Source organism: Sebastes umbrosus, chromosome 14 (assembly GCF_015220745.1).
Source record: "Sebastes umbrosus isolate fSebUmb1 chromosome 14, fSebUmb1.pri, whole genome shotgun sequence".
Taxonomy (NCBI): Eukaryota; Metazoa; Chordata; class Actinopteri; order Perciformes; family Sebastidae; genus Sebastes; species Sebastes umbrosus.
The window spans coordinates 31,012,288-31,028,672 of NC_051282.1; the positions used below are offsets into that span (position 1 = coordinate 31,012,288).

At 41.0% G+C, this 16,385-nt stretch overlaps 2 protein-coding genes across 16 annotated transcripts in view; one reads left to right on the top strand and one right to left on the bottom strand.

The window, feature by feature from the left end:
- Positions 1-102: 102 nt before the first annotated feature.
- Positions 103-2,511, bottom strand: alkbh7 (alkB homolog 7). Its single transcript, XM_037793477.1, has 4 exons — positions 2,093-2,511; positions 1,219-1,392; positions 1,019-1,143; positions 103-908 (listed from the first exon to the last, which is right to left on the bottom strand). Exons 1-4 carry the CDS (start codon positions 2,354-2,356, stop codon positions 788-790), a joined length of 684 nt encoding a protein of 227 aa, XP_037649405.1. The 5' UTR covers positions 2,357-2,511; the 3' UTR covers positions 103-787.
- A 10,198-nt stretch (positions 2,512-12,709) lies between these two features.
- Positions 12,710-16,385, top strand: part of cacna1aa (calcium channel, voltage-dependent, P/Q type, alpha 1A subunit, a) — a 132,159-nt gene continuing 128,483 nt past the window's right edge. For 9 of the 15 annotated variants that reach the window (XM_037792915.1, XM_037792927.1, XM_037792920.1 and 6 more), the window contains exon 1: positions 12,712-14,526. In XM_037792915.1, coding sequence (XP_037648843.1) covers positions 14,174-14,526 — 353 coding nt within the window. In that variant the 5' untranslated portion in view covers positions 12,712-14,173. Of the gene's footprint in view, positions 14,527-16,385 lie in introns of all 15 variants that reach the window. The other 6 variants (XM_037792922.1, XM_037792926.1, XM_037792929.1 and 3 more) reach the window with 3 other exon arrangements.

Sequence of the window (16,385 nt, forward strand, 5' to 3'; positions counted from 1 at the left end):
ATGCATGCAGTATATGAAGTGAAGATTTCAGTTGACTCATTAAGTTTAAGTACTTTAAGAAGTTGGTATAAAATAAATTTAAATAAGAGTTGCTTACAAGAATCCAAGTTCACTTTAATTTTATTTGGAAATTATTCCCAAGAGTCTCTGTATTATACAGAAGTAGAAGAACACACCAAAGTGATGGTAATACATAAAAACAGGATTTAGAATCAAACTGTGGTGGATATTAAAGGTATTAAAGGTTTACATGTAATCTTTAAGAAACAGCTGTAAGTATTTATAACACTGCAGCGCATGGGATAGAATTCAGATTACATGCACGTAAACCTTTAATACCACAATATCCACTTCACAACAAACATATAGATGTATAATGTTTTATACATTTAAAGCTGACATCCTTTGCAGCAGTGAGTGGTTACTGAAATGATGTTCAAACTACAGCCGAGACGGCGTCGTCGTTGTGGAAGGTTGTGTGGAAGTTGGTGCCTTCAAATGAAACTTGTGAGCTCGTGAGTCTGATAATAATCAGTTGATTATGATCCCTGAAAATGTGAACACAGTGTAATCACATCACAGCCAGTATGCTGGTTCATTTTAATACTCTTACAATATTTCTCTATAGAACAATATGGAGAGTCTCAACTGCATAAATGTCCTGGACACTTCTCCATAGATGTGTATAACAACAGTATATCAACCAAACAGCTTGGTTATCTGGCTTAATATCTGCTTTAATATCGTTGACATAATCCTCTAAATCCAGGTCCATGTTCCATGAGCGTTAGCCCGGAAGGTTCCGACAGATGACGGAGATGCGACGCAGCCGAGCCACTCTCTGTCCACCGAACACCGACTCCTCGTCTTTCAGGATCTGGTGCGTGAAGTTAAATCTGGCCTGATCCCTGAACGGGTGAAAAGAGAACGGGAGGAAACACATTACTGCACTGTTTAAAGTTCGATGTATCCTGCAGAGTATGAGTGCATGATGATGTGCAGCATATATATAGTGAACCTCAGTATGTAGAGGGAGCGTCGGGGCAGCAGCAGGTCCAGCCATTCGTCGGCAGCATCCTCCTTCACCAAGCGCATGATGCTGTCTGACAGGAGACTCAACCCAGCAATGGTGCAACCACAGAACTTCAAAAAGACACAGAGAGAATAGTTCCAGTGCTGATGAGGATATGATCCATGTGTGGATGCAGAGAAACCTACCTTGACGCTGTCAATGTGAGGCTTGATGTAGCCGGTCTTGTCCAGATCTAGAATGTGCACAGGCCCGAGGAGTGGACTACCTTCAGGGAACGCTACAGACCGGACACGATTCAAGACCTCCTCACACGCCGGCCCCCACCTCGCGCGCTCAGTCTCTCGGTACCCGTGAATAGCCTAAATGACGGGGGGAAGTGAACGCAACACAAATGAAGTCAGTGTCACGGTCATTACAAATACATTCGTGCTCTAACTAATGAGTAAAATGATGTTTAGTAATGATTCACACACAGACTGTGGTTGTACTGTACGTCACCTTGAGCCGCTGAAAACATTTCATAAGAATTTAAAGTATATAGGTGTGAATTTATGAGTCTGTTGCATGCATGTGTTGCATTCTTGCTTAATTTCAGATTTTGTGACGTAGAATGTAACAAATTGTTATTGGTACCAGTAGGCCAGTACACGCAAACCAAACCAAACTGGTGGACAGTGTTTAGAGAGGCTGCAAAGTGTGTGTGCATGCATATATATATATATATATATATATATATATATATATATATATATATATATATATATATATATATACACACAATTTTATTATTTTAATTTTATATATATATATATATATATATATATGTATTATTATTTTTATTTTATTTCATATGTATATATATATATATATATATACATATTATATATTTAAATTAAATTAAAATAAAAAGGGGTGAACTGTCCTTTAACCTATAAATGACTTTACTAATTGGGCTTAATGATGTGCTCCAGGTGCTCCCTGGTACCTGTGAACAGCCCTGGAAGGTTACCTGTGAACAGCCCTGGCAGGTTACCTGTGAACAGAACAAACAGAACTCACATCGTCCCAGTGGTCGTACTCGTAGCGTTTCTTCTTCAGGCCTGGCTCCAGCTCCAGCAGGAAAGCCTCCTCCTCCTCCTCGGTGATGAAGGCCGTCTTCACCTCCACCTGGGAGCCGAGTCTCTTCTCGAGCTCCCGGCTGGAGCCGACGATGAGAGGCTGATCCCGGAGAGGAGACAGGCCGCTGAGCCGCTGCTGGAGGAGGAGGTGAGCTACTGCTGCTCTGTGGACTCGTTTTAATATCAATGTGAGCAACCCTTCCATCCTCCTGTCCCTCTATATGTTACATATGATATGTTATGAGCGCACCGCTATACTCTCTCCTCTCTACCTTCAGCTGCTGTCTTAGTTTTGTTGACAGAAGTCATGCAGCTATGTAAGACTCCATGTTGCAAACGCAATGCATTGTGGGGGCTGTAGTCTTCCGGCGCATCAATACAGGATTCCTCTGCCCTGTGTGAGTAGAAAATAAAATTAAAAAAAAGTGTTTCTCAATCTAAATAAAGTTGAGAGTAGAAATTATTTTCTAATAAATAACATAATAATAATAATAAATAATAAATATAAATAAAAAAAAATACTGTCACCAAAATGATGGCGTGTGTTTGTCCTGTGGCATATATATATATATATACACATGTATACATATACGTATATACACGTGTGTGTGCATATGTATATATATTTTTTTGTATTTTTTGACTGGTAAAAGGGAGACCATATATATATATATATATGTAATTTTATATTATATATATATAATCTATAATTTTATATTATATATATATATATATAAAATTGTATTATTTTTATTTTAAATATATGTATTATTTTGTATTATTATTTTATATATACATATGAATATTATATATATATAAAATAAAATAAAAATTATATATATATATACACAAATATATATAAAAAAGAGTAATTGGTTGAAATTAATCATTTATCAATCTCTATCATTTATAAAATAATTTTCCTCTGTTCTATGGAAAAAAAACATGTTTATTTTTTAGTTTTACATAAGAAAGTAGAGATAAGTAGCCTAGTCAACTAGTGTAGTAATATTAATAATAATAATAATAATTTATATAGCACTTGTCAAGCTTAAACACAAAGTTCCTTCCAGATTCAAAAATATACAGAATAAAAATTTAAATATTAAAATCCCATGTATGTCCCCCCTATATGACATACAAAAATTAGGAACATGACAGCAATTCATATAGACATGCAGACTTACTCATTGTCTCATATTGGTAAACACATATGATATCCTGTGAAGGCCAGAGAAGCAGACAACAATGGACAGTGGTGACAAATTTTAATTTGCCGTCAATAACTGTTGACCATATTCTTGCATCAGTGTATGTGTTTTGTATTTTATCTGTATGTGCATGCTACCAGGCCTGCCTGCAGTGCTCAGCCTCGAAAGAAGCTCACTAAATACTTAACAACCCTTCTTCTTTCTCTGTTGCTCTCATCACTTCAGGATGTGAACACTCACTAAAGAGAGAAGAGTGACTGCAGCTGTTGCAGTTCTTCCCTGTGGCCACTGGAGGGCAGTGAAGACGCATTCATGGTTGTAAATACACTCAGGTCAGTGTAGTCCACTCCAGCTGTGCCAACATCTGGTGAAAACCTTCAGAGTAAAACATTCAGAGAGGAAACAGTGTTTCTAATCTGTCTACCTCGTAGTGTATAAATACAGGTGGATAAAACCAACTGGCTTCAGGGCTGCTTATTGGAATGTATTACATGGTGCAGGAAGTTTGATTACAAGCACTTGGATGTTGCTCAGATGAATAACTCGTATTTCTTAAGGTAACAATAACTTAGCCTCCACAATAATCAGACAAAAAAGAAATACACAACTGAACAATAGTAGAATCAAATCAATAAGGAAATCTGTTGGGAGGAAAAAAAATCTAGGAATAGAATACACAGAAATGATTAACCCCCTGAAACCCTCGACTGACTTTACTGTCTTTCAGAGGCTCTAGTAGGTTCAGATTTAGGGCTAATAGACACATCTGTGAAGATATCATATGAAACTACAAAACCTAAAGAATCCTTGTCGAGAAGGAGGCTAAATAATGCTCCAAAGTTGGGCTAAACTTTAGCGAGGAAAAACTGTCATGGCCATTTTAAAAGGGGTCCCTTGACCTCTGACCTCAAGATATGTGAATGTAAATGGGTTCTATGGGGACCCACGAGTCTCCCCTTTACAGACATGCCCACTTTATGATAATCACATGCAGTATAAATGTGTTATTGTCTCCTATTCTAAAATGGTGTGTTTGAATATTTCTGCATATGGGGTCCCTAAACAGTCTTGAGTTACATACATTAGGCATCACTGTAAAGCTGAGACTCTTGTGCATTCAGAGGATGGATGGCTTTCCTAGCTAGATTGACAATAAGGGGGTTTCTGAGCAGTTTACACAACACAAGTGCTCGCCTTCCAATCGCCGACAAATTGCAATTCTTGCAGAAATCTCAAAATGTCAAAACGTTTTTGATCCCAAATCACAGCATGGCTTTTCCTATGGTGTTCCTCAAAGTCTTGGTGACTTAATGTGGTATTTTGGAGGGATTATTGATCATTTTTATCAATTCTCCAGTGGTTAAAAATGGTTAAATTTAGCACCAAATCTGTGTAACAAATGGTATCAACCCAAAAATTGCTGCAACAACTTATGAGACATAATAGAGCATGAGAATGACCATCATATACTTCTATCATAATGTTCTAAGCTCTTACACACTTTAACAATTTATTATTATTATTTATTTATTTCTCAAATTAATATTCAGGTTCCAGCTTTCAGATGATGTACACCACTTCTATGTGACATCTACTGTTGACCTGCTATCTCCCCTAAAGACCCTCTGGACCCCCCTAAAAAAAGACTAGAACGGCTCTATTGTGGTTCTCAGAGGGTTAAAGAAATACAGAAAATAGAAAACAGAAATAGAAATAGAATAGAAAATACAATAGTGTGAAATGTTAGTATTTTGTCTTCCTTGATTTTGTAATCTGGGATGTGTTACCCTGTCATGTTTTTCAAAATAAAATACTATGTGAAGGGTTGAAAAAGATATGGAGTATGAACAAATAGAGAGCTCAGAGAGCTCTGAGAGCAGATAGAGTGGTGACTTCATCCTCACAAGAGATTCCCCCGAAAAAAACACACTGGCCTATTTACCACTAAGGACAGGTTACTGCGCTCGCTCTCTCTCTCTCTGTCTCTCTCTCTCTTTCTCTTCCAGGCAAACCCTTTGTTAGTGAGATACCGGCATACAAAGAAAGTGGGACATCTCCTTTACCTTCACAGGGAATCTGTGGAAACTTAAAAGTGATGTTTAAACTCAGTATCAGATAGATCCGATCTGAGGAGGAGGGGTCTAACTGTCGGGGAGAAACAGATGGAGGAAGAAGATTGTGCTTGTGCAGGACCAGCTGCGTTACCCTACTTCTGAGTAGGTTAACCATTCTGGATGTTTAAATATGCATCATCAGGCTGAAAACTTCTTATCTAGCTGTATTTGGTCGATCCGCCGAACTCACACAAACATGAGCCATGTAACATCCAAACACATCCACTGCATATATATATATATATACACAAGGATTATTAGTGCTCCTTCTGTGAGTCTGCTGTTGGTCTCGGTCAGTGAGCATCCACAATAACACTAACCCCCCCCCACCCTCTCCTCCTCCTCCTCCTCCAACGCACACACACACACACATACAACTGATGACATGCCCATTTCATTGTTGGTTGCCACGTAGCTGCCCCCAGCATAACATTCATCCAGCCATGATGAGTGTTTTGGGTTCATATCCTCATTCCCAGTTGGTGCACTCATTTAAAGCTTCTACGATTCGCCACGTTACCGTCCGTCAGCTCGCCCTGCAGGCGTCATTATGTACATTCTGTTGAATCATGCAATTAAACTGAAAATGACTGGATGAAATGCTTTGGCAGTGGTCAGCGTGGAAGGATACGGGTGTGAGACCCGTCTGCACAATGATGAGCACCGAGAAGTCAGACATATGCATCATAAGATCATGAAATATTAATAAAGTAGGACGGAGTGGTTGTTATTGTAGCACTTTGGTAGGAGAGGTACAGATACCAGAGCACAGAGATGATAGTTTAGTTTTAACATAAAGAAGGTAATTGTAAGGGAAAGGGTGTGAGATGAAAGAAACTTAAAGGGGAACTCCACCAATTTTACACATCAAAGTCTGTTCACAGGTTTGAGGGGGTACTGCTTTAACCCTCTGAGACCCACAATAGAGACGTTTTTGTCTTTTTTACAGGGGGTCTTTAGGGGGAGATAGCAGGCCAACAGTAGATGTCCTATAGAAGTGGTGTACATCATCTGAAAGCTGGAAACCTGAAGATTAATTTGCTGCTCAGCACTGTGCGTCAAGTTTTTTTAGTCATAAAATTATTGTCAATCTAGCTAGGAAAGCCATCCATCCTCTGAATGCTCTAGGTCTCTAGTTTGATCCATCCATCCTCTGAATGCTCTAGGTCTCTAGTTTGATCCATCCATCCTCTGAATGCTCTAGGTCTCTAGTTTGATCCATCCATCCTCTGAATGCTCTAGGTCTCTAGTTTGATCCATCCATCCTCTGAATGCTCTAGGTCTCTAGTTTGTGGCTGTAAAGTTTCATGAGGCTGTGATTATCCTAGAGGTCACCACAGGTCATTTTATACAGTGAGGTCAAGTTTAAAAAAATGGTCTCACTACAATGAAATGTCTCCTATGGGGACTAACATCATCACACATGAATACAGTTGGGCTCATTTGATTCACAAGAGTCTCAGCTTTACAGTGATTCCCAATTTATGGAATTCAAGACTGTTCAGGGACCCCAGTATGCAGAAAAATTAAAATACAAACCATTTTTAGAATTGGTGAAAATAACACACTTCCTTTTTGTTTTTCCGTGCCAAAAATTTAGCCCAAATTTGGAGCGTTATTTAACCTCCTTTCCAACATGTTAGCATGATATGGTTGGTACCAATGGATTCATTTAGTTTTTCTAGTTTCGTATGATTTCTGTATCTTCACTCTCGCCCTAAAACTCAACCTACTAAAGCCTCTGAAAGACAGTAAAGTCAGTTGGGATCGTGGGGGTTTATACATCATCTGAAAGCTGAGAACCTGAAGAATAAAATAAAAAGAAAATAAAAAAAAACACATTTTAGACTTGGGAATGTTTTTTTGTAGTTTTGTTCCCTAAACCTAAAGAAGTTGTAGTTTTGTTGCCTAAACCTAAAGAAGTTGTAGTTTTGTTGCCTGGTCTAAATATTGTATATTTGTGACATCACAAATGGACAGGAATCCTGATGGCTTGTTTCAACCGCACAATTTCTGAATACGGGCTGTGTGTATTTCTCCGTATATTGAGAGTTTTGATAGTTTAACAGTATTTATAAAGCACTTAAACCTGCTTTATGATATAAAAGACATGAAAATCTCACTTTTTACAATATGGGACCTTTAAACTAAACACAGCATGTGACCCAGTTTTCTAAGGTTGGACAGTTGAATCTACACCTACCTTACTTTTCACTCTGGTTATGTAAAGATGGCAAAACAGCATTTGTGACATACAGTATACTGTAATATGTCATTAACTGATGATGTTGTGTGTTTGACCAGTCTTGCAGAGGTTTTAGTCTGCACTGGGTCTGGGGAGGACCGGGTTCAGCAGGGGCGGAGTGCTCTACATGCATCCAGCCATTGAATTATTCAGCCTTATGAATCATTGAGTCACGACACTCCTTTTTAGGCCCTTCGCCTCAGAGCCCTCAGCCTCACAGCTACACACCACCATTTGAACATCTGACAGAGGAAAGAACAACAACAAGAGAACATGTCATCACTAGTTTAATTACTTTTCTCCAGCTAGTTGTGCTGAATCGTTACCTTTTATTTTACTAGATGCTACTGCTGCTGCTTCTCTCACAGATCTCAGCATCCAAACAGAGTGTTAAACAATACCCATAATAATTATTGTTGTATTTTTGCATTTTGCAACTTGTTAAGATAAAGTGGCTCAAATAAATGTATACCTGCTGTACTTATACATTGTGATCTGTTGGCCCAATTTAAGTTAAACTGTGGCACCAAATAGGCCTGATATTGAGTAGATTAGACATAGAAAATGTGTGGCAACAAAGTGACATTCAATATTATTAAATAGATTCAAGCAACAATGTGCTAAAATATTAGTGGATATATTTTTTTTATTTAGTGAATCCAAATCATTTTTATCCAAATAATAAGTAAATATAAATTAATTTCACCAAAAATAATTTCTGAATATAAATCAATTTCACCCAGATAATTAATAAATATAAATAAATTTCACCAAGATAATAATTAATGTAAATAAATTTCACCAAAAATAATTTGTGAATATAAATTAATTTCACCAAGAAAATTGATTCATATAAATAAAATTCACCAAGATAATTAATAAATATAAATCAATTTCACCAAGATAATAATAAATATAAATAAATTTCACCAAGAAAATTAATTCATATAAATAAAATTCACCCAGATAATTAATTAATATAAATCAATTTCACCCAGATTTGCAGTAAATATAAATCAGTTTTCCTTGGGAAATTAATTAGGATTTACTAATTATTTTTATTTAAATGTTGTTAATTTATTCAATACTTTTTAATCAAATTTGTAGTAGTAAAATCTATTCAATTATATTATGTGTCACTTTGTTACCATAGGTCACATTTTTTAGGGTGTCATGTTGCATTATTTTTCTCAGTCAAATAACGCTATAAATACACAGAGATGATCCTGTATCTCCGTGTCTTCTATAGAGACAGTGTTATATGTGTTCCTGTGAGGTGAAACGATGTTTAATGCATGCGTGGCCTGGGAGACGTTGTTGCTCTTCAGCGCTTCTCGTGCCGGCTGTATGGAATAACAGGGTTGGACAGACGGCTGCTGCTCCTCCAAAGGGCTGCAGCTCTGAAGGCCAATGGGTATAATTTCACAGATCATCACACCCAAACTGTAAACACACACACGCACACACGAACACACACACAAGATATAACAGATATATTTCATATATGCTCGCTGCAATTGTTTGTAGTTTTTTTCTTTAGCTTTAGCTGAATTTGTTTAGACACCTGAGATGTTTCTGGTGTGTATGGTGTGTATGTGGTCTTGTCTGTAGGTGGAGGCTTCACATAAGCCTGTGTGGGTTTTTTGCCTCTTCCTGCACTGTATATTATTTATTTATTTATTTATTTTGTTATGTTGTGTAGTCTTAAAGCTGAAGTAGGCGAGATTGGAGCAAATATGATTAAAACAAGTTATTTTTTATAAAACATATTGCTATAACGCTGTATCCTGACAGTACTGCATGAAACAGGTAACCTGAAAAAAATCAAGTGCCTCGTTGTCCTCCGATGTCTTCCAGTGTCCTCCAGTGCTCCTAACGGCATCTGCAAGATTTCACAGACCGGAGGAAAACAAGCAGTAAGAGCTGATCTGAGGTCTGCTGTCCAGCTGCCGTCTATGAGAGCCGGCTGTCAATCACTCTGAACTCCGACCAAACGGTCAAACTAGGCAGCGCTGATCAAATATGAATCAATATTCTGTTACGTTAATGCCTATTTCTCTCCTCAGATGTTTTCAGAATCATCTTGTAGTGCATGGTTTAGCTGGAAAATGAGAAAGTTTGCGCCGTCGCCATTGTGAAATCTGGTGAAGGAACGCCAAGTTCTGGCCACATGACCGGAGCACAGCCAATAGGAACGCTCTCTCTCTCTCTCTGAAATGACCTGTGATTGGTCAAAGTCTCCCGTCATTGACTAGATTTTTTAAAGCCTGAAAACAGAGCCATGATGAGGAGCAGAAGTCTAGTTTTCTCTCAGAACACTTGAATTACAATATGCTGAAAGGTTATTATGGGATTGTTTCCCAATGATGCTAATATATATACTGCCTACTGCGGCTTTAATTTGTGCAAAATAAATAAATTTTGAATGCACGACTTTTACCTGTAACAGACTACTTCTATGCTGTAGTATTCTGTAGTATCAGAATAGACTTCTGAATAGTTCTTCCCCTATTGGTGACATCTCTCATCCAGTAACTGACGAGCTGCATGGGATGGGAGTCAGCCCTCATCATCAAACCCCCTCCTCCCCCCATCAACACACAATCATTCACACGCTGCTCAGTCACGAGCTGCGGTGCTGGTGGGCTCCATGTTAATTAATGGTGTTAGTACTCTCTCATGGTTTCATAGTTATTGGAGGATGAAGAGGTCTTGTAGAGAGACGCTCTCCATGGTCCTGAAACGGCCACGACATCAGGGCGCTATAGGGCTGATTCTGTGGCGCTGTCCGTGGTCCTGAAGTGATGGAAGTAAGGTTATATCAGGAGGCTACAGCATTTATCCATCTATCCATCTATCTATCCATCTATCCATCTATCCATCCATCTATCCATCTATCCATCCATCTATCTATCCATCCATCCATCTACCCATCTATCCATCCATCCATCTATCATCTATCTATCCATTTATCCATTTACCCATCCATCCATCCATCTATCCATCTACCCATCTACCCATCTAGCATCCATCCATCCATCGATTTTATGGCACTGTCCATGGTCCTGAAGTGAAGGCAGTAAGGTTATATAGCAGGAGGCTACAGCACTTATCTCTCCATCTATCCATCTATCTATCTTTCTATCTAACCATCTATCTATCCATCCATCCATCTATCCATATATCCATCCATCCATCCATCTATCCATATATCCATCCATCCATCCATCTATCCATATATCCATCCATCCATCCATCTATCCGTCCATCTATCCATCCATCTATCTATCCATCTATCCATTTATCCATCCATCCATCCATCCATCCATCCATCCATCCATCCATCCATCCGTCCATCCGTCTGTCCCTGCCCTTGTGCTGGGGTCAGACTGGCCCTGCCGGCCGGAAGCTTCTCTTTAAGTGGACACAAAGCAAACCGATCCCTTCTCTGACATATCGGATAGATGGTTTAAGGTCGCGCTGTCATTGATTGTCGTGTTTTCTCTCCTGATTCAATATCTATCTTTGAGAGAGAGAGAGAGAGAGAGGTGAATTCATTCTCTCCTCCCGCGGTCACCCTTAAATCTCTATGTATAAGATCATTTCCCATGCATGCATTCACAGAGGCGGCGGCTATTCCTGGACTCAATCAATCAGGTCACACAATAGATTAATAGAAGAGATGTCCCTGTGATGTTGTGCTTCTAAAGCCTTCTTCCTCTCCTCCTCCTCCTCCTCCTCCTCCTCTTCTCTCTTCTTCACTCTCCATGACCAGAAAATCATTCTTTACTATCAAAGATGGAAATATAATCAGGCTGCTGATCCTTTGAGGTTTGAAACTGAGGAGATTTACCTATAAAATGACACGTCTGAGCATAGAATCAGTATTAATGTTCTTATTATCTCTATACGGCGTCGTCCAGCCACTTTGATTCCTCTGTGTTATGTCATAGGAAGTCTCTGTTGTGCCAGAACTCTACCGCAAAGCATGCGGTCGCACCTTGAACAGGCACCACTGTTCTGGTGGAGCTCTAAGAAAAAGAGGAGGAGGAGGAGGAGGAAGAGGAAGAGAGGAGAGGAGAGGAGAGGAGGAGAGGAGGAGGAGGAGAGGGAGAGAGGAGGAGGAGGAGGAGGAAGAGGAAGAGAGGAGAGGAGAGGAGAGGAGAGGAGAGGAGAGGAGAGGAGGAGAGGAGGAGGAGGAGAGGGAGAGAGGAGGAGGAGGAGAGTGGGAGGAGAGGAGAGGAGATTAGGAGAGTAGAAATGAGGAGGAGAGGAGAAGAGGAGGAGAGGAGGAGAGGAGAGGAGAGGAGAGGAGAGGAGAGGAGGAGGAGGAGGAAGAGGAGGAGGAGAGGTGAAGAGAGGAGGAGGAAAGGAGGAAGAGGAGGAGGAGGGAGCCAGAGAAGAAGATCCTCTCAGAGAGAGAGAGAGAGAGAGAGAGAGGGAGAGAGCTCTCTTCTCTTCGTCCATTAATTTCCAAATGTCTGTTTCTAAGAATAGCCTCCCCCCCTCCCCCCCCCCCCTCGCTCTCCACCTTCCCTAACAAACACACGCAGACTCGCGCGCGCACTTTTTTTTTAACGCGCATGTACTTCTTCTTCTGCTTGCTCACGAGCCCGTGTGCGCGCAGCCATTGTCAGCTTTGGGGTTGCAGCTGTAGATCTGTTTTTTTGCATGATGAAGCTGCATGATGAAGCTGCATGATGCCAACACCCAAACTCTTCTCCACACACACACACACACGCTGTGCACGCGCATCTGGCTATAATAATAATAAGCATATTATTATTATTATTATTATTATTATAGGTATTTATATGAAGCATACAGAGGTGGAAGGAGAATGAGATAACAGTCACACAGATGTCAGCTCATCCTCTCTCTCTGTCTGCCAGCAGCCTCTTTTACGCATTATGAGAGACTGATGTGGAGCTGCATGTGGAGAGCTCCAGCAGCAGAGAGGTCCAGGCTGGGCAGGGCTGAAGCACCTTAGAATAAACAGGCTGTGTGTGTGTCGATGCCTCCGTCCGTGACACACACACACACACACACACACACACACACACACGTCTGCTGGAAGTTGGAGGAGCTGCGTGCGTCATGTGCTGCGGCTGCAGACCCGATCAGCCTTCTCATCATTATAGTTCACGCAAAAACTGAAAGGCAGAGATTTTTTTTGCGCGCGGACTGAATTCCAAAGAGACAGCCGGTCTCCTCCCTTTCATTTATTTTTTAGTCTCCATCCATTCACCGATCCATCCATCTCTCTATCCATCTATCCATCCGTCCGTCTGTCCGTAGAGGAGGCCGTGAGGAGCTCTAGCTGCTCCAATGAGAGACGGAGAAAGGACGCGCTTGCAGGACATTCAGGCTCATCGGTGCGGACGGAGGTAGAGACTTGTTTTCTGGGCGGTGGATGGTGGATGGTGGATGGTGAGGGACTCTTTCGGCTCTGCTGCACCTCGACCAGCCCAAACCAAAGACATGAGAGGCTGCAAGACGGCGACGGAGGAGGAGAAGCGGCCGTCGTACCTTTGTCTTTGACGACGCGCAGGTGATGGAGAAGAAGAAGATGAGGGAGGATTGTACCACATTCATTTGAGGAAAAAATATTTCATCTTCAGCATCTCTCGACAACAATGACGCGGACATTTCAAAGGAAAACGGTATTTTTCTTTCTCCTTTCTACTCGAGGTTGAGAAAAAAAAAAGACGCATTGATAACAAATGTCACATTTAGTCTCCAGGCTTTTTATCAGAGCGCACTGCTAGAATAAAGATAACTGTAACTAGTATCGCCACACACACTGTGCCAAACATTGCGGATGTTTCTTATATAAATAAATAATAGTAGTCCCTTTTTTTCAATACCTTTTCAAGTCTCCAACATGCAGAGTTGAACGTCACTGACGGCTACAGCTGCAGGAGGGGAATTATTTAACATTTTATTGTCGACTGATTTCTTTATTGAGGCCTGTGTGACATTAGAGAGGCGGTTACATTGCTGTCATGAGAGTAAATGAATAAGTGGTCCAGCAGAGAGGTGCAGGAGGCTCTGAGGCAGGCATGAAGCAACCGACCATGGACAACATGAAACATTCATGGACAGTCTCCACATGATTCCATGTTGGAGGCGACTCCTGCTTCATAGGGACACAATAAGAAGCGACTGAGACCGAGACACCCTACAGCATATATACCCTGCAGAGCAACCAGCCAGCCAACCCACTACACATTGCATTTCCTCACACCCACAATCCTCGTCTGCAGAAAGCATCTCTGAGATCTGCTCTCAGGTGTTCATCTTCAGCTTTTCTTTACAAAGACAAACCCGTTTTGTGCATAAGAGACGTTCCGACCCAGATGGGATGTAATGTTGTGTGGCTGCACAGCTGAGCATTGGTCTCCTTCTTCTCCGCTGCTGCTTCGTGAAGATTGGCTTTCGGTGTGTAGAGAATGGCGCGGTTCGGAGACGAAGTGCCGTCCAGGTATGGCGGTGGTGGTGGTGGCGGTGGCGGAGGCCCTGGCGGTGGTGGCGGAGGCCCTGGCGGCCGAGGCGGGAGCAGGCAAGGAGGACCTCACGGACACGGTCACGGACACGGTCACGGCCACGGTCATGGCCACGGTCCACCCGGAGGACCCGGGGGCCAGAGAGTGTACAAGCAGTCTATGGCGCAGAGAGCCCGGACCATGGCCCTCTATAACCCCATCCCAGTGCGACAGAACTGCTTCACTGTCAACCGCTCGCTCTTCATCTTCAGTGAGGATAACTTCGTCAGAAAATACGCCAAAAAGATCACCGAATGGCCATATCCTTTTTTATACCTGGCACAGTACAGTGAGTAACAGCTCCTACTATATATAAGGCCCGGCCCAGGACCAGGTAGGCCAGACCTCTCTGTCTCTGTCTCATTCACACACTGTTAAGAATCTCCCAGTAAAGAACTGGCAGCAGGGTTGCCTTTATGTTACTGTAAAATTAACATTATTATACTGTCGCCGACATTTACAGCTTTGTACTGTTAATGAAAAATACAGTTTGAACTTTATTAATTTCACAGTATTTTACAGTTCATTTACTGTTTAAAGATACATCATATAGCTGTTTTCACTTTTATTTTACATTATCTTACTGATTTGTTTTAATGCACTATTTAGGTTGTAGAGGTTGTGTCTGTAGAGGTTCTACTGTTCTAATGGAGAACAAAGATGGTTCTGTAGAGGTTCCACTGTTCTAATGGAGAACAAAGATATGGCTGATGTAAAGCACTGTTTTTAGGGGACCAGGTAGGCCAGACTTAGTGTCTCATTCACATGTTGTCTTATTCCATTTAAAAAGGATCCCCATTAGCTGATACCAATGGCACCAGCTAGTCTTCCGGGGTCCGAAATCAAGTACATTACATTTATCACATACATACTATATATACAACATCATATTTGTGTTACACTAATAACATTAAAATTTTCTAAACATATATAAATTTCACATTCATACACAATCTTCCACAACCATTTAGCCTCCAGGCCCATCATCATCAGGGAAAAGGAACAAAAGAAAAACCATACATGACCGACACTGGACTATCAATCAGCTGCTCCAGTAATGTGTTCTTAGATGGTATTTGAATGAGGATTTGTTAGAGGATTGACGGATGTAAAGAGGGCAGCTATTCCAATGATTGATTGATGGCACCATAAATGACTTTTCTTTTTTAAGGCATTAGATTTCGGGTGAGGTAACATGATTTGGCCATCACCTGCTGTTCTAGTGAAATTACTGTGAACGTCTCTGCATAGAGGTTTAGAAGAATAAATGCTGTTACTAAAGAATGTCGCTGTGCTTAAGGCGAGTCTTTTCTCTACTGGTAACCATGACAGTTTATGATGCATGCTGTCTGTGTTCGGTCTCATGGGGCAGTGTAACTAACTAGTCTTGCAGCTCTGTTTTGGGCAATTTGTAGTTTCCGCAATACACTGAAGACCATACAGGTGAGCAATAGTCCAAGTGGCTTAAACTTAAAGATTGAACTACTTGTCACATTTGAGCAGATGTGAGGTAGGCTATACAGGACGAGATGCTTCACATGTAATGTATAGTTAATTAAGAGGAAGGGGGGGGCTTTTATGAGGCTGTTGGTCACCATCAATCACATCTGTTTGTAATTTCATGTCACAGTCGCGAGGGACCTGCTTGATGTATGTGTCCTGTGTGTGTGTGTGTGTGTGTGGTGGTGTGTGTAATAATGTGGATGGGGGGGGGGGTCTAGATGGCGCTGCTGGTTGCTGATGTCAGCATGCATGTGCAGTATAGGCCTCGCGCCGCTATATAAACAGGAGAGCGAGGGAAGGGGGGAAGGGAGAAGAGATGAAAATAATCTACAATTTGTGTGTGTGTGTGTGTGTGTGTTTGTGTGTGTGTGTACGTGTGTGCGTCCTTGCAGTGATGCACACACAAGCTCCCATATCAGCATGATGCAGGTGTCTTTCTAGATATGGTGTGTGTGTGTGTGTGTGTGTGTGTGTAGAGGTAGTAGGTGTGAGTATAGAAGGCTGTTAAAGCTGGCAGTAGGCAGTATATGTTTGGCATCATTGGGCAAAAAATCCCATAATAACCTTTATCAACATGTTATAATTCAAGTGTTCTGAGAGATAACTAGACTTTAAA

What these genes read in the sequence shown, in the direction of transcription:
- alkbh7 (XM_037793477.1), bottom strand. Translation starts at nt 2,356, where the DNA reads ATGGAAGGGTTGCTCACATTGATATTAAAACGAGTCCACAGAGCAGCA. An exon ending in AGTACGACCACTGGGACGAT is followed by an intron (nt 1,393 to 2,092) that starts GTGAGTTCTGTT and finishes CCCGTCATTTAG; the next exon opens with GCTATTCACGGGTACCGAGA. An exon ending in CTCACATTGACAGCGTCAAG is followed by an intron (nt 1,144 to 1,218) that starts GTAGGTTTCTCT and finishes GTCTTTTTGAAG; the next exon opens with TTCTGTGGTTGCACCATTGC.